This window comes from Aquila chrysaetos, chromosome 21 (assembly GCF_900496995.4).
Source record: "Aquila chrysaetos chrysaetos chromosome 21, bAquChr1.4, whole genome shotgun sequence".
NCBI classification, from domain to species: Eukaryota; Metazoa; Chordata; class Aves; order Accipitriformes; family Accipitridae; genus Aquila; species Aquila chrysaetos.
In genome coordinates this window covers 23,614,342-23,635,945 of record NC_044024.1, presented here as the reverse complement: position 1 = coordinate 23,635,945, position 21,604 = coordinate 23,614,342, and the positions used below count along the sequence as shown (strand labels likewise).

Genomic DNA, 21,604 nt, shown 5'->3' with positions numbered 1-21,604 from the left:
ACAAGGGGGACAGCAGTCCTCCACCCATGGAGAGGGTGCACTGAGGGCTCTGTGTCCGTGGAGGTTGGAAGCGAGCAGCCCTCGCTTACAGCAATGGGGAACAAATTAGGACAGTGGGTGGAGAGGACACCTGCCCCACTGGCTGGCAGAGAGGGGGATCCTGCTGTCCCTGCAGGGGCCAGCTAGCTTTCTGGTGTCCCTTTTCAGGTGTGGCTGTGACACTGGGGAGGGAACAGCCGCTCAATGCCACTGCTCTGTCTAGAGCCAGCTGCCATTCAGCCTTGCAAAACCACAAGGGTTACCAGTGGGTGGCATTTTACCACCAGCATGTGAGACAGTTTGAAAAATCATGGGGAAGAGGAGGAATGGGTGAAGCCAGGCACGCCCAGACCTCAGGTTGGTCCCATCCCGAGATGGGACATGTTTATATGTGGAGTTGGGGATGGTGGTGGTTCTCCCTGTGGTGGATCTGGCTTTGGAATCTAGGATGCTTACAGGTGGCTGGGCAGTGTTAGGGCTCCCCTGGCTCCCCATGGTGTTCATGGCACCTGCCCTGACATGCCCACCCATCTCCACCTGGATCCTGCTGCTCCCTGCTCGCCTCATCCCTTGGGGAGTCCATGGGGGTTCTGCTGGGCACGGACACCACCCCTGCCTCCTATCTCTGTGTCTGTACAAGCAAATACTGTAAAGCACTGAGCGGTTGTCTGTCCTGCTCCTGTGACACGGAGTAAAAAATTCATAGGGTTTCCCAGGGTGACACAGTGAGGTCCCCACGCACAGTAGCCGTGCCTGTTTTGTGTTGTTATAGCCAATGCCATTCAGCCACCAGGTGCTTATGAGCCATCCCTAGGAGATACACCTGATCTGAGGATGTGTTCGGGATGGATGTCGTCACTCTAGGTCCCCCCTCCATCACTGCCTTCGAGAGCTGCATGAAGAGTAAGGTCTGGGTGAGTGCTGGGGTAGGAAGGTATGAGCTTTTCCCTGAATCCTCCAAAGAACTTGTAATTGTATCTTCCAGGATAAAGACCATCCGGGCAGCAATGAACCCCTATACCTGAGTACATGTGATTGATAGACACTTAAACTCACTAGCTGGTGGTGCCATGGCCATGGGGACTATGAGATGAAGGTGAGTGGTCCAAGACATCCAGGAGCCAACCCTGGATGACCTGGCTTGCAGCTTAACTGGGATTCCCTCCAAAGTGGAAACATTTGGGATGGGACATCTCTAGTGTTCAGGATCACATCTTCATGTCCTGTCAAAAGCTGAGGAGGTGAAAAAGGCTCCAGCACCTTGAGTTCCTCCAGCACCTGCCAGGCTCATCTTCTAGGATGATCACAGGGCTTCTCCCTCTGGGCGTAAGGACAATGTCCCAGGAACCCATGCTGGGCTCCCAGCTGGTTCCCCATGTAGGGGAGGGGGCAGGGGGAGCCTCTTCATTGAAAGGAAAGGGGCTTCATTTGGACCAATTATTCTCAAACTGAGGTGGAGGAAGCCGTCATTTCAGCGTTTCCTTTTTTTCCCTCCTTTTGCATTTGTTGTGTGTGTTTTTTTAGCACTCTGGCAATGGCTGAATATCACACAAGTGCCCTGTCAAGAGATATATTCAATAAACACTTGACACCCAAGCTCAGGAATACATGGCCTGTGGCAAACATGAATTATTCAAATGGAAATCAAGATAATTTTGCTTCTAACTCAGAAAACCAAGACTCTCTCTTTCCTTCCTTATTTTTCCTCTCTTCCTCTCCTCCTTTTCCTCCTGTTCTTTCTTTCTTTCTTTCTTTCTTTTTTCTTATGAATTCTTTCTTTTTTCTTATAATTTCTTTCTTGTTCTTTCTTTTTCCCTCTCTCTCTTGCTGGAAATCCTAACTGCATTAATTTCTAGGGAACTCCCTTTGCTGAATAAACCAAGGTGAGGACCAGAAGGAATCTCCTTTGGATGAGGAGATAGTCTGCATGTTTGTCCCCTGTGGCTGCTGTACGCCTTCAGCTAGGGCTCGTGAGCAGTGGGAGCCCTGTGGCCAGGTGCCATGGAAGTGCCATTGCAGCTAGGCTTGGGATCATTCAGGCAAAAACCCACCTCTTAGCCAAACGTGACTTGTTTGGGAGAAGCAGGATGTCACAGCTGGCCTTTGGGATGCTTTTCCCGCATGACTGGGACTTTCCTCTGCTCAAGTCTCCTGCCAGCTGTGGGAGTTGGTCAGGATGGGGTGGGCTTATGGCACGAGGGGTTTGGGATGCTGGGGTTGCGTGGGCAGAGCTGCCTGGGGATCCCTGCTCTAGAAGGACCTGGTTTGGACTCATGAGACTGGGGATTAGCAGTAGGCTGAAAAGCTGAAAGAATGTAGAAGAACGGGGCCACAAAGTAGAAACGGTAGGGATGCCCAAGGCTAGAGGATAGGAAGGGACCTCTATTCCTACTGCTACTCATTATCTCCCTTCCCCTTCCTCTCCCTCTCTCATTTCTTAGAAATGTGGTCTCGAGCTGATCAGCACCAGGTGATACCAAAGGCGTTGGCTCATGGCAGCTCTTCCCAGCCTGGGACTAAATGGGACACTGCAGCCCTGTAGTTTACTGAGAAGAGCCAGAGGTGACTCTTAGGAAGGCTTTAGAAATGGGGTGCCTTGACCGGAGTCACGGGCAGCAGAGGGGGCATTGTCCTGTTTCCTCCCACCACCTGGAAGGTCTCTTTCTAGCTGTTCATGGACTTCTCTTCCGTAGACTGATTGAGCTTTGGCCTCTGCTGACTAATGACTTAGTGCCAGGGAGCGCTGCCTGCTCAGATGTGGGCTGACATTCTCCACTGAATCAAGGCACAAAAAAGAACTTAAAGAGTTTGTCTCTACACAGAAACATGCTGGCTTTTGATATGGTGCTTTGGCTTACAAAGAAATACAACACGCTTGAGCCCTCCAGGCACACGAGGGACTGTTCAAAATGACACTTCTGGGCTATTGCAGGCTTTGAGGTGTGCAGACACAGGTAGCAATGCTGTTCCCACCGGTATCTGCAGTGCTTTAGGAGCCACGGGATTGCAAGAAGGGTCAGAGCAGTCCACAGTGTCTCAGCCACCAGGTCCTGGCAGACCCTGATAGCCGGTAGGACAGCGAAGATGCTTTCCATGGCTGTTTCCATCTGGTCAAAGCTGTTAACTATTTTATGGCTCCCCTTCCTCCCTTCCCTGGTAACATCTCCCCTGGGTGGCAGTAGGCTCCAGCCAGCTCCATCCTTCCTTCCTCTGCCGTTCTCCAACCCCACTGGCAATGCTGGAGTTTCCCCGCTCCTGGTGAATGGCCGTGGTTACTTGTGAGGTTGGGACTGGCTGTCAGCCAATCACAGCCCAGCAGCAGGGATTTAATAGCCCCGGCGCCAGCCATTTAAGAGGAAGGAGAATATAGGTCATCAGTGACATCATCTCTCGGAAAGGTTGGGGGGGGGGGGGGGGAGGAGAGGGGGAAGCAATCGTTTAAATTTGGAGAGGAGCTAACTGGAAATTTGGGCCATCAGGAGAATAATGGGCCGGGAGGAAGAGATGGGGATATTAATAGAGCTGGTTTCTGTAAGAGCTGGAGCGAGCAGCAAGGGATGGAGAACCACAGAGAGCCTCCGCATCGGCAGGCGTGTATGTGCTGGAGCAGGCTGGGAGCCCCCAGGGGCCTGGGAGCATCAGCCTGGATTCCTGCGTGGCCACGCTGTGCAAAAGCTCCCTCTGCATCCCAGGAACCCAGCAGGTCTCTCCTCCTGCTCCTTACCTGGTGGTCTTCCATCCCCCCTCTACCCCACCCTGACCGTCTGCCCCTGTCACAGCCACAGCAACCACCACCCTGAGAAACCTTCTGAGAAACCCCAGTGGTTTCTGGGGACCAGTGTGACTTCGGTGTGGGTCCCACTTGCTCCTCTCTTCCCGGCTGCTGATGCCATCTGAGTGCAGTTCCCGGCACCCCCAGCCCTGCAGTGTTTGCATGCTAAATCAGGCAGATGCAACACCGCCAGGCAAGTTTAGGTTGCATTTGTAGATTAAGATCCTCGACAGCCTCTCCCTGCTCACTCAACAGAGGCCCAGAGACACTATGGTATCTCCATTCGTGGAGACGTTCAGACTTCACTATACAAAGTCCTGACCAACCTGCTTTAACTGGCCCTGCTTCAAACAGGGTGTTGGACTGGAAATCTCCATGTATCTCCTCCAGATCTGGGACTCTATACCCCTTCAAAGGGCAGAGGACCTGCAGACTCCATCCCTCCTGGGACATGACTTCGACATCCTTTTCCACAAGGCAACACATCTCCACCTTGCCCCATCTCCCTCACTGGACAGACGTCGGAGGGGTACACTTCAGAGCAGGGCTGTGTGTCTGGCTGTGTCAGTAAGGGGAAGAGTGCTGGGGACAGCCCTCCCGGGTGCCAAAACTCTCTCGGCAGCATCTTACACTATTAATGCTCCCTGGTGTGGTTTGACCTGAATCAACTGGTACCCTGCTACAGCAAACTGGGGGTGCACTTGGGGCGTAGCACAAGTCCCAGAAAGCAGCCTGCACAAGTCAAGGGTGTCTAGGCTATTCCCCATTTTTCTACCTCTGGACCAAATACCCTTCACAGCTACATTTCATGCTCCTCACTCCTGTGCCTGATCTGTGGCCACCTCAATTATTTCCCCGTGAGTCTCCATGTTGCTGCAGGGCTTTGCTGCGCTGCCGTGGCACTGCGATGGAGGAGAGCAGGAGAGGGGCAGTGCTGCCAGCTGAAAGAGATGCAGGAGTTGAATATGCATGAAGAGGGGAGGGAGAAAGGAAGGGGGTGTTCCCTTGTTAAATATTTACCATCCCAGGCGGGTGATGTGATATTTCCTACCCTCTAGGAATTCCTAGGGACTGGCAAGGTTGACCAGAGAGGAACAGAGGCTTTTTCCCAGCCTGATGTGAGCAGCAAACCCTTGTCCCCATGGCAGAGGTGTTTGAAGTCTTGGGGGCTGCACTGTCTCTGGAAAGCTCTGACCTTTCAGGTGGGACACAGAAGCAGTTAATCCTTTGCTTGTCAAGGCAGCTGGTGGTGCTGGGGTGGGCTTGGACAGGCTCTGGCAGAGCTGGGCAAAGCAGGGACCTGGGATTTCCTCCCAGCTGGGAGAGGAAGAAGTGCTTCATTCCTTGTGGAAGAAAGGCTAATGGGGCAGAGTATATGGATTCACCCTTCCCCTTTCCCTCCTCCTTTTTCAACCAAATAGCTACGGCAGCCATTGTAGACTGTCTTGTGCGAGCTCTTTCTTCTTTGGCTGAAGGAGGAGGTCAACCACCTCTTCCCTTTCCTTCAGCAGCATCCTCCAGTGACCAACCAAGCTCTGTGTGCCAATATCTGCCTTTTATTCCTGTACCTGGGTAGAGCCGGTGTTACTGCTGGAGCTGCCCAGACATGTGGTGTGTGAATCACTTTTGGTGTGTATGCAAGTAAAGTACTACTAGCATATTATTTTAGGAAAACAATGCTACCTACTGTATTCTTTGTTTGTCTCAGGACCTGGGTCAGTTATGGTGGGTCTTGGTTGCTCTTTGTTGACCTTGATGTAGTTAGCTGTGCTCACAGTGAGTTGCCAATGAGCAATGCTGAATTCCCCCATAACCACAGTCACAAGGACACTCCAGTTTGCAGACTCAGGACATGACCAGAAACGCTTCGGTCAGTGGCTTGTCTTGGTAAAGGGGCATCAGGACGTCACTTCATCTGTGATACCCAGGTCAGACTGGCCAGGAAAAAATGGAGAAACTTCCCAAGCTGAATGGAAATGCTTGTTTCCTCTTTTTTCTGCTAGAGAAGTCTTCCTGGTCACTACATGGGGCTTGTCTTACCTTTGGTAGTCTGTTCCTGGCTGCTGCGTCTCTTTTTTCCAGCTCCTGATTTCATGATATTTCATGGAAGTAATTGTTTTGAGGTCTTTGCTGCTATTCCTCAGCAGTAATTTCAGGAAGAGGGCCAGTACTGGAAGGTCCCAGTTGACATGCTGGGCTGTTGAACTGCTTTCTGACTGTAAGTCGGGGGGGGCACTTGCTTAGAAAACAGAAGGGAGATGGTGGGAGCCGGGCTTCCCAGCTGGCTAATGCTCCAGCCATTTGCAATGCAGGTGTCACGGAACCAGCTCCCTGCTCCAGGAGTGAGGAGGGCAGGCAAATCTCCTTCATCTCCTGGATTTTCCTGGCAGTGCAAGTGTACCTGAGACAGTGGCATAGTGCAGAGGAAGAGATGCTCTACACCCCTTCCCAGAGGCTCTGCTAAATTAATTGTGCTACAAATACAGACAAAAAGTGGAAAAGAGTATGAATATCCCCAGAACCAAAATGGTCCTCAAAGAGGATCATGTGAGGTGACTTCACCTGCTCCTTCAGCATTTCAGCAGGCAGCAGGATTCACCAGTGGAGTTCCTTAAAAGAGAGGTCCCCTTACAACCAGGGAAGCCTTGTGCATGTTTCCCCTTATTTTTCCAACCAAACTGAGCTGCTGAACTGTGCAAAGGGAACAGCGTGAGCTGGGGCAGATCCCCAAGTCAGGAAACAGGCTTTGTAAGCAGCTGAGCATCTCCCAGGGGCAGTTTACTCAACCATTTTGCTGTTCCCCTCTTTGCTTAGGCTAAGGGAAAGCTGTCTTCTTGGGACCAGAGCTGCCAGTGGCAAAAGCTGGAGTGGAAGTAGCTGGGGGCCATGCAGTGTCAACCACTGCTCTTCCGACCCATTTTCAGGCTGGGCTGCACCGCTGCAGGTAGAGACCAGGGTTGGACGTAGCTGTGGTGGGACGGAGGGACCCAGTATGTCTGTCCCATGGAGGACAGTCAAGGAGAAGGGTATGGGGCAGGGGTAAGACCTCTTGTGCCTCTCCTCGCACACCTCAGTCATAACCCAGCTCACTCTGAGTTTGTGCACCTTGCACACTAATAATATAAGAGCCGTAAGAGGCTGGTTCAGGGCTGGGCTGCCCAAGATGGGGCTCTTGAATTTTTTGCGGTCCACCCCTGCTGCTGGTGCCCACAGGCCCCTCTGCTGTCCTGCCCACGTCCCGTGTATCCCCATCCTGCTCACTATCCTGCAGCCAGGGTCTGAGCCAAGGCCAGACTGTCGTGCGACTGAAGGGCACCTTTGCACAGCCACCGACATGTAGGGCAGGGAACTGCCCGGGGGTCAACACCTCCGAGCCGTGGGCACAGCCTTGACAATAGCAAAAACTCCTTTTCCTGCTGGACGGCTGAGGAAAATGCTCCCTCTGAGGCACAGAAAGAGAAACTCGGGCTTCTTATGTAAAATAAAGCTGTTGGTACAGGGGAAGAGCCCCTGTTTTCCAGTGGAAAGCACATGTTCCCACAGAACCCAAGCGCACCCTAAAAGTGGGCTAAAACATGCCCTTTGCAGTCTGCGGGGGCTTAAAATGAGCGTGCTTAGCACCAGTTACACAATAGAAAGGGCTCAGGTACTCTCTGGCTGCAAATACATTTGATACGCTGAAAGGGTTGCGAGAGCCTATCAGACGAAGTTCCTTACTTTGCTCAGGCAGCCTATCAAATATTTAACGGGCTGCCATAGGCAATTACATTAGAGGAGATAGTTAAACACCCCCTACCCTAGGGCACCCCCCTGCAATGTAAATCAAACAAATTGGACTCTTTTCACAATTGACACACACGATTTTACTTACTGTAAATAATTTAGTATTAAAAAGTCGAGCTACACTTTGCCCCATCTGGATTTTCTTTTCTCTTGCTCTCTCTCCTGCTCCGTGGAGTTGAGCAGCATGGACTCCGGGCTCCTAATGCAATAGATGGAGTGGAGGAATTTTGCTGCCTGGGTGAGCTGTTAAAAGATTCCCATTTCCTAATGGAAGAAACCACACTCAGGAAACTTGTGAAGTTGCCCATTTAAAACAGTCAGAGATGTTCCCTGCCAGCTAACAAGGGATGGGAAAAATCCCTCCCTCCGGAAGGAGTTTAGTCTATTGCTGGTTGGCATCTCCTGGGGTCGTAGCAATCTCCTATAAAAGTTGGCTGAATGGTTGCACTTTTTAATTAAAAGCTATCTTTCACGATTAGGCTCAGCGGAGTTTTAATAAGGATTTTTACAAGCTGCCTTGCAGCATTGGCCTGCAGAGATAGTCTTTCTCTTACACCTAAAGTGCTAGACCTGTGCATTAAAATACGCTGTGCTATTCAGGCTAAGGAAGAGATCTCGTCGTCTTCGGGAGCTATTTCTATATTCCTCTCCCAGCCTCTAGAAAAACAGGTGTTTTGAAAGCATGATATTTTGAACCAGGACGTGATGTCTTTTTGTAATTTCAGCACAGAATCTGGGGTCCATTGAGGCTTCTGTAATGCCGCTGTTTGCCACAGAGTCGCATGGGGTATCACTTCAGCTTGTCGTGATTGTGTTTTTGATCTCGCACCAAGTTTAAATCAGCACATCCTGTGCAGGAGAAATGTTCTCCTCGATGCCGTGGGCCTCTCTCGGAAGCGAGACAACTTACAGAGTTTAGTTTAGGTTAAAAAGCGCTTGGGGCTTGATTTTCCATCCCTGCACTCAAGCCCACGATTTAAACCATCACCTGATCACAATGTACAGACCTCTGGCAAGTAGAGCCGCTTACGCATTTTCTGACAAAACCAATTTTCATCAGAAAATGTCAATTCCGATGAGATCGAAGCATTTAATCCCCAAACATCTTAATTTTGACGGATGGATCCTCCCCAGGGTTCCCACAGATGGTGGCGGGTTGTGTCGGAGCTGCCAAGCGGCCGAGCAGGGCCGAGGAGATGTGCTAACGGGAGCCGTGGCCGTGGGACAGGGAGGATGCGGCCAGAGGCCAGGCAGAGCCGCAGGCAGGGACTGGGATGGCTGCCGGTAATGAGAGCTATCGGCTATTTGGGGCTGAAATTAAGTGAAAGCCTAAAATGTCCAGTGCAGTAGAAATTCACCATTTTTTCCTATTTCCAGCTGCTCAGGCCCTGGGAAGGACCACAAGGAAAGGGGAGGCGGGGGAGAAGGGTCCTCTTACCTGTCCCGCTGACCAGGTGGGGGGACACCCTCCGTGCACTGATTTCCTGATCTCTACATCACCCCACCCAACGTTTTCCAGGAGCAGTCCTGGCGGTCAGTCCGTACAGGTGGGTAGCTGTCCCCTAATGTCTCTACCCACACTTTGGGGTGACACCCACCCTCGGCTGCCCACCAGCATCGTCACCTTTACCAGCCTGCTGCTGGAAAATGTCTCTGAGCTGGCACAGAGTGAGCCTGGGACAGCTGAGCCAGACCTGGGCTGGTGAGAGGAAAGAGGCAGCGGTCACCTGGGGACAGAGCCATTTCCAGCCAACAGAGCTGTCTGCTCGGGAAGGGCCCCTGCGCTCCATCGTTCTGCAGAAAGCCGTGTCCCTTTTCCGCCGGATCCTCTCCCGGAGACCTGGAAAGCCATGTGCCCTCTGCTCCGTGTTACGCTGGAAGCTGTTAATCGCTGCCAGTGGGTTTAATTGGTAGCTAGAACACACAGACCCCATTAAAGCCCACGAGGGTGCCAAGGGCTCTCATTCAGGCACAAATGAAGGAGCAATCAAACCCACTTAGGTAATAAAAACAGCTGGAGTCTGGAGGCAACTGCCTGAGGCATCAAACCACATGGCAGGCAGGACAACCCTCTAAAAAGTCTGCATTGACTTATCCTTTGATTGAAAACATGGGGATTAGGCAGAGTGTTGCAAGATTTTATTGGTTAGAGGCAGGAAGCCAGACCAAGAAATTATGGGTCATCTTCAAAAAAACAACAGAGATACGGAGCTACTTGAGCACAGACCTTGCTGGAGAGCGTCTCCAAGAATATTTTTCCAGTGGGAATGACAAACGAGAGCATCTAATGCACTGGCTGTAGATGTCATAATACCCACAATATCCCTGGCCCCTTTTGCTAATTTTTCATGCCATGGCAGATAACCACAACATCTGATCATCACAAGGAGCAACAATAACATGAAGAGCCTTCTGGCTCTCCATTTCTGCATAGAGATTTATCTCAGAAAGGGTTCCCAAAGCCACCAGCCAGGCTGGAGTGTCAGCTCTTGGCCTGGAAGCTGGGCTCCCCCCAGAAGGAATTTGTTTTCAAAAGATTCAGATCATGAGGCTCTGTATTCAGTGTTTTTATTTGGTTCTAATAGGAGAGATCCTGACTCACCTTTCTTTTATCCTGATTCTAGTGAAATACCTCCTGCTTCACAGGAGTTGCTGATACGGATGGGTAAGAGAGGGGTGTATGGACTATTGTATTTATGGAGCAATTAGGGAGGAAAGCTAGTATATACATGAAGAGACTACAGTGAGTGTTGCAGAGCTGCCCCATGTTGCTCAAGAAAGCCATAGCTGAGCATTGGCAGTCACCTGAAACTTTGGCCCATTCCTTGCAAAGTACACTCTCAAGATTCAGAAGTGCAAAGGGCTAAAGAAACAACCAGCACGCCATTGCTGTGCAAGTAGTTTAGATGTTAGTTATTATCACTGCTGTAGAAACTTTCCTCCTTGTTTGGTGTTTTGCACACCCTCGTTGTAAGACACCCAGTTTTCCCTATGCAGGAGGAACCTGGTAACTCCTGAATAAATCCAGAGGCTTTGAGACAGTTGATATGGAGGGCACCTGCTCTCTTCCTTGCTGGGGCCAGCCCACAAATCTGTGAAGGAGCTGCTAGGAGGACAGGTTCATCCATGGAACAGAGCTGGGAGAGGGTTCCTGCTGTCACTGTGGTGCCCCACTGTGTCCCTGCTTGTGCATGCATGTGTCTCTGGTTCAGAGTGTGCAGAGGTGTGTTCGGGGATCCCACCCTGAGCGTCTCTTGCTCAAAAAGGTCATTGCCAAGGTAAAGCAAATCCAGTGCAGGATGCTCAGGGATGTGATGAGAAGAGACTCAAAGGGTGAAGACTTGGCTGTTTGGAAAAGAGGTCTGCTAAACTCTGATACACAGGGGAATGAAAGGGAGGGAATGTCATTTACTTCATCTGTTTCTTATCTAATTTTCCTAAATGAACACCCAAGTCCCAAGGCTAGTTGGGTCTTTGGGTTGGCCTGAGACAGCTGTTCCACTGTTTCAGCAATTTTCAGTGGTCGCAAGCGTGGAAAATGAGATTGGAAATGGCTTCTTGCACTGGAAAAGGTATTTCTGTGCTTCCTGCTGAGCTCACTAGCCTTGTGCGGTCCTCGGGGTCTGAGTTCCTTCAGGTCCTGAGCTTCCTGGAGGTGTGGAAAACCAGCTGCCGAGCCCCTCGAAGAGGAGACTCTCATCTGATTTCCCCCTGCTCCAGCTGACTCTGAGTGATGTGCAGAAGAGGAGCGTGCCCAGGTCTAATCCCAGAGTCCCCAACCTCCCAGGCACATTCTGGGGCAAAGTCTGGAGTCAGTTCCGTGCAGCAAAATGCAGCTTGGCACAAGGTTTGCTTCCTTGGGGAGAGTCAAATCCAGGGCTAGGAACTGAACCGCTCTCTGCAACCTTCCTTCTCTGAGCTGCTGAAGTGCAGAGAGTGAGGAGAAAGGAGGTAGAGGAGTCACCAAGAAGAGCCCAGGAAAAGAAATTATGAAATACCATGTCAAAAGCTTCTGGCTGTGATGAGAGAGTTAACAAATCCAGGGTTGTCAGCTGAAGGGGAGAGAAAGTGCCTGGGCCCACTGCAGAGCTCCCAGGAGGGACAATTCCCCTTTGCAATAATTCTGCCTGAGTCTCCGTTGCACAGAAAGCTTCCAGTGAACCTCTCTGGCAGCCACTCTCCTCTGCCCATCACCTGATGCTGCAGTCTCTCCGCAAGCAGCAGAGGGGAGACCATGACTCAGAGAGCTGTGCTGATAGAAAGCAGAAGGGGAAGAAGCTTCAGAGCTCCTGCCTGCTCTTGCCTGCGGATAGTCGGAGCATCAGTGTGTTGGCAGGCCACACTGCTGGTCCTGGTTGCCTCTGGCACGTGTAGGATGCTTTAGTGAACAGGAAGGTCTGCCTGGACTGTGGTGTGCAGGGCCTGGCCATTGACCCTCTCCCATCTCTCAGGCCACCAGGGAGAGGGCTTTCCTGGCAGCACCATAGTGCTGATGCAGTTCTTCCCCCAAGGAGACTACTCCGGAGTCAGGATTCAGCCCCCCGCGGCCTCTCCTCCATCCCGCTGCGCACACAATGTGCTACACAGGTCTAGTTTAGGGACCTTCTCGCTGCAGAAGCATTGCAGTTTGGTGGCCATACCTGAATCTGGGCAGCAACAGGCATGATGATGGTTGCTTTCAAAGCCTCCTATAACTGGATATGACCTTTCCCCATGCATGTCCAGAGCCAAAGAACCATCTTTCAGGGGACGCTTCAGCCTCTCAGGTAAGGCTGCGGTTAGGTCAGGATTTTGGGACTCCTGCTGACGCTGTCTGACCCAAGGTGCCCAGCAGGATCCCCATGAGAAGGGACATCCCTGAGGATGCCGTGCGCAGGCTCTGTAGAGAAGAGGATGAGTGGGAAAGGGGCCAGGAAAACTGATACTAACCCTGACTCCTAAAACACCTGCACTGTGTATAATTGTCCTTACACGCATTGCTGGGGCTGGATTTTCCGGGCTGCATAAACACCTACCGTTCCCTTGAGAAGGCATTTGCTCCGAGCATGACCAAGCACCCTCCTATCCTCCATCAACCCCATGGCCGCCGTCCCTTCTCTCCAGCAGGCCCTGGGGTTCCCCCTCCATCAGTCCCCTGCTCTGGGCTGAGAGTGCTGCTGCCTGTCATGCTTCTCCTGCGCCTTTCGGCAGGGCTGGGAGCAGCCGGGGGGGTGCAAAGCCCCCCGCCAATCCAGCATGCAACCACCAAACTTCACCTCCACACTTTTTTGCAGTGACAGGATCTGGGCTTGGTGGCAGGGAGGGAGGGAAATGCCATGGGCAGCAGGCTGCGTGGGAATTTGTATGGATGGGTTAGTCCGGAGGCAGGGACTGTCTGGCAGAGACAGGCAGCAGTGGGCTGGAGGGGATGAAGAGGTTGCAGAGAGACAGACAGACAGACAGACAGACTGTGGAGCCCGTGGGATGCTGCACTGGCAGGAGGGTTTGGGTAATCGAGCCGGGTAGCTTCATGGAAACAGGGGAAAAAAAAAAAAAAAAAAAAGTTGGTGAAACTTTTTCCTTATTTCATCGTTCTTACGGTTTTTAACCCGAGGTACTTTTTCCCTGCAGAGAGAGAGGAGGGGGGGCGGGAAGGCTCAGGTTCACACCCGGGCTCGGGTCTGCTCTGCTCCCCACATCCCCCCCCCGGGGGAAACCCAGCCCGGAGCTGCGGGCAGGGGCCGGGCAGGGATCGGGTAGGGCTGGGCAGGAGCCGGGCAGGAGCCGGGCAGATGTCAGGCAGGGGTTCGGCAGAGCCGGCCAGGAGGATGCAGCCGGGGCCGTACCGTACCGGGCCGGGCCCCGGGGCTGCTCGACGGCGGCCGTCCCGGGGCAGGAGCGGGTCCCGGCTCCCGCAGCACCGGTCCGGCCCCGCTCGCCTCCCCCCGCCGCCGGTGCGGGGCTGGAGGGAGCCCGGAGGGACCCCCCCCATCCCCTTCTCCCATCCCCGCCATGAGGGGGGGCACGGGGAGCGCGGCGCACCGGTGAGGACGCCCGGGGCTGCGCGGTGCCGGGGCGGGGGGGGGGGGGGTGAGTCCCGATTTTGGGGGGGGTGTACAACCGGAGGGGGGGGGGGGGTGAGCTCACTGCCCGGGGGGCGGGCGGTGGGAGGTGCCTCCCGAGAGCCGTCCAATAAGCGGGCGGGGGGGGGGGGGGGCCGGGCTATAATGCCATTGATGCCGGGCGGCGGAGCCAGACAATACCGCGCCCCCGGAGCCGGGCTGCCCGGAGCGCCCCTGCCCCTGCCCCGCTCCTCTCCCACCATGATGTCCATGAACAGCAAGCAGGCGTTCAGCATGCACCCCATCCTGCACGAACCCAAGTACCCCCACCTGCACACCAGCTCCGAAGCCATCCGCAGAGCCTGCCTGCCCGCCCCCCAGGTAAGCCGCACCTCGGCGGGGCTCCGCTTTTCCCACCCACCCCTTCCCCCGGGTGGGTTTTGGGGGGTCCGCACCCTCCCGGACCGCGCTGCCTTCCGCCCTCCCCGACTCACTTCGGCAGCCGGCGGGTTCCGTCTGGGTTTGGGTTTCGTTTAGGGTTTTGGGGAGGGGGTGGTGTCCCCCTCTCTCCTCCAGGGCGGTTGGTCCGGTGGGTTGGGGGCTGTCCCTGCCGCCGAGGGTGCTCGGAGCGGGGAAAGGGGCTGGGGGAGCCGGGGGAAGAGCTGGCAGGTCCGTCCCGGGCTGGCAGAGAGCAGCCGTCTTGCCCAACTCGGCCGTGCCAGCCGGTAGAGCAGAGGCTCTGCGGGACGCCCACCGGCTTCCCCCCCTCTCTGCGGCTGCTCTCTTTTTTGGGGAAGTCGCCCCAGAGGGAAGGGTGGGTGCCCGGGGTCCAGCACCCTGCTCCTGGCCCTTTTATTTGGGGGGGGGGGAGTTGAACTCAGTTCATCTTACCTGTCCCAGGGGCAGAGTGGGATCTCCATAACGCTGCTTTCCTTTTAATCCTCTCCTGCTCTTTCGGTTTGTTTTTGCTCCCACTTTTATCCCGCCCCCCCCCCCCCCAAATCCAGATCCAGGGTAACATTTTTGCGGGCTTTGACGAGACCTTGCTGCGGGGTGCTGAGGCTCTGGCCGCTGTGGATATAGTATCGCAGAAAACCCACCCCTTCAAGCCGGATGCCACCTACCACACCATGAGCAGCGTGTCCTGTACTCCTACCTCGTCGTCCGTCCACCTGCACCACCCGTCCGTGCTGACCACGCACCATCCCCACCACCACCACCACCAGCCCTCCCAGGGCCTGGACGGCGAGCTCCTGGACCACCTCAACTCTGCCCTCCCCCTCGGGGGGGTGCCGGGCCCGGACGTGGGCTCCACACCTTCGCACCCTCACTCCCACATGTCGGCCATCAACCACATGGCCCACCACTCCCAACCTATGAACATGTCCCACCCCCACGGCCTCGCTTCCCACGCCGTCATCTCCGGCCCCGAGACGGAGACGGACCCCCGGGAGCTGGAGTCCTTCGCCGAGCGGTTCAAGCAGCGGAGGATCAAGCTGGGGGTGACCCAGGCGGACGTGGGCTCCGCGTTGGCCAACCTGAAGATCCCGGGGGTGGGCTGCCTTAGCCAAAGCACAATCTGCAGGTTTGAGTCCCTCACCTTGTCCCACAACAACATGGTGGCCCTCAAGCCCATCCTAGAAGCGTGGCTGGAGGAGGCCGAGCGGGCCCAGAGGGAGAAAATGACCAAACCTGAGATCTACACGGGGGGTGACAAGAAACGCAAGCGTACCTCCATCGCTGCCCCCGAAAAGCGGTCGCTGGAGGCCTATTTCGCCGTGCAGCCGCGGCCCTCCTCAGAGAAAATCGCCGCCATCGCCGAGAAGTTAGACTTGAAGAAGAACGTGGTGCGGGTCTGGTTTTGCAATCAGAGACAGAAGCAGAAAAGGATGAAATTTTCTGCCACCTACTGAAGAAGGGGTTGGGAGGGCAGTGGTGGGGAGTGCCTGCCTCCCCCCCCCCCGCCCTGCAACCAGCCCACTGTGGTCCTGGCCCCCAGCCCCTCCAAAACGGGCAGGGTTTGGGGTTGTTGGCTTTTTTTTTTTGTTTGTTTAAAAAAAAAAATTGGGGGAAAAAAAAAGGAAAAATAAACCTAAAAAAGGGAAACCCGCCCAAAGCGAAGTGAACAGTTTGGTGCCTGCTCCTCACCCCCGGGCGAAGTGGCTGTGCTGTTATGACTGATACAGACTGCTTTTGTAGATAAAACTGGAAAAAAAGATGGAGAAAAAAGAAAAGACAAAATGAAAGGCCTAGGGGGGAGTTTTGGGGTGCCCAGAGTCAGGGCAGCAGCAGCGAGAGCCCGACGGGTCTTTGTTGTAGCCCCCCCTTGCCCCTTCCTGGCTCGGCCGGGCAGGTGGGGGCCGTGGTGCCCAGTCCTCCTCTTCTAAAAAATTTTAAAAAGGAAAAAAAAAAAAAAAAAAGAAACAAATAAGAAAGAAAACGAGCTCGAAGCCGCCCTGGACGGCTGTAAATATGGAGGTGCCGGCCCGTGCTCCCCGCGCTCGCTGCCAGGGTCCCCATGCACACACACGCACACACACGCACTTGCATGGTTTTGTTCGCTCTCCCCTGTCCCCCAGCAAACCCATCGCATTTTTGCAATAACGTTTCTGTTTCTACCTCATCGGCTAAATTACAAAAACAGGAAAAAAAAAAAAGGATTAAAAAAAAAGAGAAAAGAATAAAAGAAAGAAAGAAAAAAAAAATTGGCACGTCCCTGGAGTCACCGTTTGTTCGGGGAAAAATGGAGATTTATTTTGCTTTGGTTTCACTCAAACTGTTCGATATCCGTATGATTTCACTGTTAAAAAAAAAAAAAAAAAAAAGACAAAAACCCCTACGCTTCGACAATCAAGTCATTCGGGCTCACAGGAGCGGCGCGGCCGCGGCGGGACCGGCCCGGGGCAGTGGGGATGCCCGGGCAGCTCCGGCCCCCGGCCCCGGCCCTCCGCGGGGGCGGCTGCCTTTGCAAATAGGGAACTCTGCACTTTCTAAGGCAAGAATACTCTTTTTTTTTTTTTTTTGCTTTGCATATTTAATAGAGAAATTTGCCTCCGTTTCCTTTTTTTTTTTTTTTCCTCTTCTTTTAAATTAAACGAGATTTCGTTTCGCTGTGTGTGTGCTGAATGAAATTTGGTGTCTGTGTACGCTGCAGCATTTCAAAATAAATCATGCACGTTTTACCTCACCCTCCTGCCTCCTGGAGTTACTGCGGCCGCCGGGCATGGCTCCGGGGAGACAACCCCCCCCTCCGCCCCCCCGAAGCCCCTTTTTTTCCTCCAGCCCATCCCCGCCGCCTCCGGCCGCCGGCTCCCGTCGGAGCGTGGGGAAAGAAACGAAACGCAAGGAAAGGCAAGGACGGGAGGGGCAGAACTGCCCTTCCTCACCCCGGGAAGGAGCGGGGGGGTGTGGGGGCTCCCCCCGAGCGAACTCCGTCGTGTTTCAGCCCCGCCGGCGGCTCAAGGGGGGTCTGGGGCCGAGGGGGTGTTTTCGCCCCTTTCCCGGCGGAGACCAGCCCAAACTCGGGGTGTTTTGAAGCCCCCACGTGTGGGTCCCGGGGTGGGTTTTACTTTCAAGCCCGGACGATGCTCCCACGGACTAAATTCGTTGGCGGGAGTCGGGGGGAGCGCAGCCCGCACCGGCCGGGCTTTCCCGCAAACGATTGCGGGGACGGGCTGTGCCCCTCGCCCCCCGCTCCGCCTTCCCCGGGGGGGTAGCGGGGGGGTCCCTCCAGGCAGCCTCTGTCACCTCCCCGGCCCTCACCGGGCTGCGACCTGACACGGCTGAAAAAGGGATATTTTCACTCCCGGCTCGGCTCATCCTTGAGTTTCTTCTCCCGCAGCCGCTCGCATCGAAACCTCGCCCGACACGAACTTAAGCCCCTCGGCAGCTGGGCAGTGGGGGGGGGGAGCAGTCCCCAGGGCTGTCCCCTCTGTCCCGGGAGGGGGGGGGAGGGGGGGGGTGTGCGTGGATAAAAAAGGTGATTTTTTTGGTTGGTTGGGTTGGGGTTTTTTTTGTTTGTTTTATAACTTATTCGGGGGGGGGAAATAAATAAATATCCAAATGCAAGGAGCCGGGGGGAGCGGGAAGGTGTGATGCTGCACCCCGATCGCGGGACGGAGCGGCTCCCCCAGCCGCAGATTTTACGGGGCGGGGGGAATTAAAAAAAAAAACACAAACACCTGAAAAGAGGGAAAATTGTGCAGCTCCCGAAATAACTGTCGGAAGAGCCGCTTCACCTGAGCGAGCGGGGCAGGCTCGGCAGCCCTGCCCGCCCTGCCTGCACTGTGGGAACGGGACCAGCACCCAGTCCCGGACGGCGGCTCCGGGGAGGTGGGGGGGGACCCGGCCGAGCCCCCCCCCCAGCCCGCACCTCTGCGGCCGCCCGGCTCTATTCCTGGGCGCTTCGCAAACCCCATCCCCGCCTTTGTTCTTTCGCTCCGTTCCTGTTTTTTCCATGAAGCGAAAAGCGCATTTTCATAAATAGACCTTGGCCAAGTGCTGGCGATGAAATTTTAATGAAGGCTGGATGCTGAGTGCTGCCCGGGGGGGCCTTGGAGAATCAGCTCCGCGCAGCATTAGCAGGGCCCTCTTCGCTCTCCCCAGCCCCCCCTTTCCCCGGCTCTCCCTCGCAGACATAACACACTCCAGTCTGCCGCTGCTCCTGCCTCGCAGAGCCCCCCCCCGGCCGCCCCCTCCTCAAAGCTGAGAGCCCCAGCCCTGCCTGGGCATGCAGTGAGGGGCTCTGGGCTCGCTGCTCTGAGCCAGGGTCGCTGCCCAGTGGCCGGTGCCGGCAGCTTCGCAGGTACCGCTCTGTCCCCTCTCTTAAAAGTTTGCAAAGGGGAGCGATGCAATATTTATCACCCGCGATCATAAAAAGGCGAGTCGGTTATTTTCCAGGCACAAATGCAAAGCGCTTGGGCAAATGCACGCTCGGCTCGGGAACTGGAGCGGAGCTGGGCCGCCCGGGGCTCCTCCGCGGATGGGGAGCAAAGCCCCGGTCCCCGGACGGTGCTGCCGGCCGGCAGGTAAGGCGAGGGGGGTCCGGCCGGGGACTAGAGCAAATGATGGGGCAGCCCTGGACAATGAGCATCGGGAGCCACGGCCAGCGGCTTCAGTGGCTGGGAAGGGCAGGCAGCGGCTCCGGGAGTGGTGATGAGGCCTGGCAAATTCATCACATACAGGGGACTGGGCAGGAGGGAGCCCGGAGGCTGATCCTGCTCCTGCTCCTGCTCCAGCAGCACCCGCTGGGCCCAGGTTGGGTGCGAGGCTCTGGGATGCATGGTGGGGTGGTCCGGGAGGAGGTCGAGAAGGGCCCCTTTTATGTCCCATCCCCTGCTCCTGAATAGCCACCTCCTGGGCACAGGTTGGGGAAAAGCTGCTGGTTCTTCTCGGCAGAAGGTCTGGGAGCCAGGACAGCCCGGGGACAGGTCCCAGCCGTGGTCCTGAGTCTCGGCTTCTGTGTCCGGCTCCTGCTGCTGCTCGCCAAGGTGCCAGGGTTGGGGAAAGGCTAGTGGGCAGGGGTGATGAGGGAGCCTGTCCCAGGGGCTGCAGAGCTTTCTGGCTGTCCCTCTTCTGGGGCAGCACATGGGGGTCTCACCTCGAACGCTGAGGTCCAGGCTGGGCACCTAAAGGGAACCCAAGCCCCTCCGAATTCATGCTCTGCAGCACAGTTTGCCCAGGGTGAGGCTGGGGGAAAGTCCAGGGCAAGGACAGCAGGCAGAGCTTCGGAAGAAGTCATACACAGAGGTGTCATGGGCACATGCACACTCGCTATTCCTGGAGTGCAAAGGACACCCCTGAACCATGACCCCAGAGCTAAAATAGCATTAAATGAAAGGAATGTTGATTGGACTGGACACTCAGGTCTCACCATTTTTTTTTTTCATTTGAGGTTTGATATGAGCTAGCCTTGAGATCAAACCTGTCGCTTTGGCAGCAGGTCCACCTCTAAGGGTATCTGCTCAGCCACCACTGATGCTGGCCCAGAGCTCAAGGAGAAGGTGGCGGCCACCTTAGATGACTCGGTTCCTAATCTCCAAGCTGGTGGAATGGATGGGGTGGGCCAGGCCTTCTCCCTTCCCCAACACTCCAGTCAGGAGATGGTGCACCTTGGGAACTCAAAAACATCACACACACCTAATTCACTGGGGATTTGAGCCTTGATAAAGATGCATTTGGGGTCTGCAAAGCAGGGGTGCACAGGTGAGTGTAGACCTCTAGGCACCAGTTATGGACAATGGAGAGGAGCCAAGGAGTCAACAGTGCAGTTCATCTCTTTCTAACATCGACTTCTGAAGCGGGGCGGGTGGATGGTACTCCAGAGGCATCCTACTCGCCTTAAAGCCTGTAAAGATGCTGAATGATGAGCTCAGATGGAGACAACTGTAAATGGGGATGTGACAGCTTAGCACAGACGAGTCCTACCCCTGGTGCTGCAAAGGCTTCCTGAGGAAAGTGGCCCACCAGTTCTGGGCTGCTGAAGCTCTTGGACATCGGTTCTTGGAGCTCTGCCCAGTGAGCCCTGGGAGCTGGTGTGTGACCCTGCAGCAGGGATCTCTCTTGCAATACAGTGCTTACTTCCAAGGTGTTTAGCTCCATGCCATGCTCTTTTTTTCCTGCTATAAAAGCCAAGACCCTCCAAGAATTTGGGGATCTAAACCCCTAGAGCACAGAGATAAATGGTCCAGGCTGGTGTGCCCGTGACACCATCCACCCAAGTGTGCAGGAATGTGTTTAAAGTTATCCATGCTCTGCTGAACTTGAGTCTGGTAACTCCAGGCAAAGGCAGACATCTTTGAGGAATATTGGGGGAAGCACTGTCCCTCCTTTATGTTTCAAATAGACTAATTTAGGATGGAGTATGGCTGTAACGTTGTACCAGCTCAGCTCCCCTTCACACCACTTTGTTTCACAGGCACAAGGACCGTTGTGGTTCCTGAGCTGCAGGACGACAGCAAATGGTGCCAGCACATCTCTTGTGTCAGTACCGGATCACAGGACCAAGGGGCTCTTTTCCCCACTGGGAAGAGAAACAAGGCAAGGAAGGTTGTTGATAGCCGGACTGTCTGGGGACCATCAGTGTGTCCCATCTCTCCACCCATGGAGCTTGTAGCTCTAGTCCTCATGCAGAACTTTAAAAGACGTGGTGAATCAGTGAGTTGGCCACCACCACCGGCCATCCCCAGTAACAGCAGCAGGCATCGCCTGATCCCGGAGGGATAACCCCAGACTAGCCCGTGTGTCGCTGCACCCAGCCTGTACGCCAAAGGAGGGATACGTGAACTCCCTCATTCAAATATTACTGGCATGTCACAGCTTTGCACTCAGCTTTGGGTCTGGAGGAGAGAAAATGCTCCATGTTCTTTAAAAGATTCCTGCCTTTGAAAGTCATACAGGTAAAGGGTGCCCCTGCTGACGGACTCTCTTCTATTATTCTATGTGTTTTAGTGCAGTGCAGAGCAGATGTATTTTTAAAGAGGCCGATGCTTGAAGTAGGCTCTGTTCCACTACAGGGAAAAAAGGAGTAAAGCAGTAATTAGAAGCTTCATAGGTGCCCGAACAGGGAGGAGGACAGCCAGGCTTGAACGGGAATGCAGGAAGAAGGCTAGCAATTAGCTGTCTTTGGAAAGAGTTTGGGAAATGGCGCAGGGTATTGCATGGGGCAAACCCCACGGCTGACGGCAGGGTAGGGCAGCAGGCAGGACAATTACACCCTTCCCCAGCTGATCAGTCGCTCTTCACAAGTAATGAGTCCTTGGTCAGGCCATAGGTTTCCCATCTGTGCTCTTTTCTCTCTGCTACCAAACCCTTCCCTCAGCTCCGGGAAGTTACTGGGGATTTTGACTGAGCAGGGAGTGCAGGATCAGGCCCTGTATTGTATGTTCTCATGGGAGCTCAGCTACACCAGGTGAGGAAATTTCTTTCTGTGTTGTCGGATCAGGCAGGGGTAGGCTGGTGACTTGCTCTG

The 21,604-nt window shown here is 54.7% G+C and overlaps 1 protein-coding gene across 1 annotated transcript; it reads left to right on the top strand.

Annotated features, from left to right (window-relative positions):
• The first annotated feature begins 13,796 nt into the window (after positions 1 to 13,796).
• On the top strand, positions 13,797 to 15,786 carry LOC115333920 (brain-specific homeobox/POU domain protein 3). The gene is made up of 2 exons (XM_029997511.1): positions 13,797 to 14,016; positions 14,643 to 15,786. The coding sequence occupies exons 1-2, from the start codon at positions 13,801 to 13,803 to the stop codon at positions 15,546 to 15,548; spliced, it is 1,122 nt and encodes a 373-aa protein (XP_029853371.1). The 5' UTR covers positions 13,797 to 13,800; the 3' UTR covers positions 15,549 to 15,786.
• Positions 15,787 to 21,604: the final 5,818 nt, after the last annotated feature.

What these genes read in the sequence shown, in the direction of transcription:
- LOC115333920 (XM_029997511.1), top strand. Translation starts at nt 13,801, where the DNA reads ATGCCATTGATGCCGGGCGGCGGAGCCAGACAATACCGCGCCCCCGGA. An exon ending in CCTGCCTGCCCGCCCCCCAG is followed by an intron (nt 14,017 to 14,642) that starts GTAAGCCGCACC and finishes CCCCAAATCCAG; the next exon opens with ATCCAGGGTAACATTTTTGC.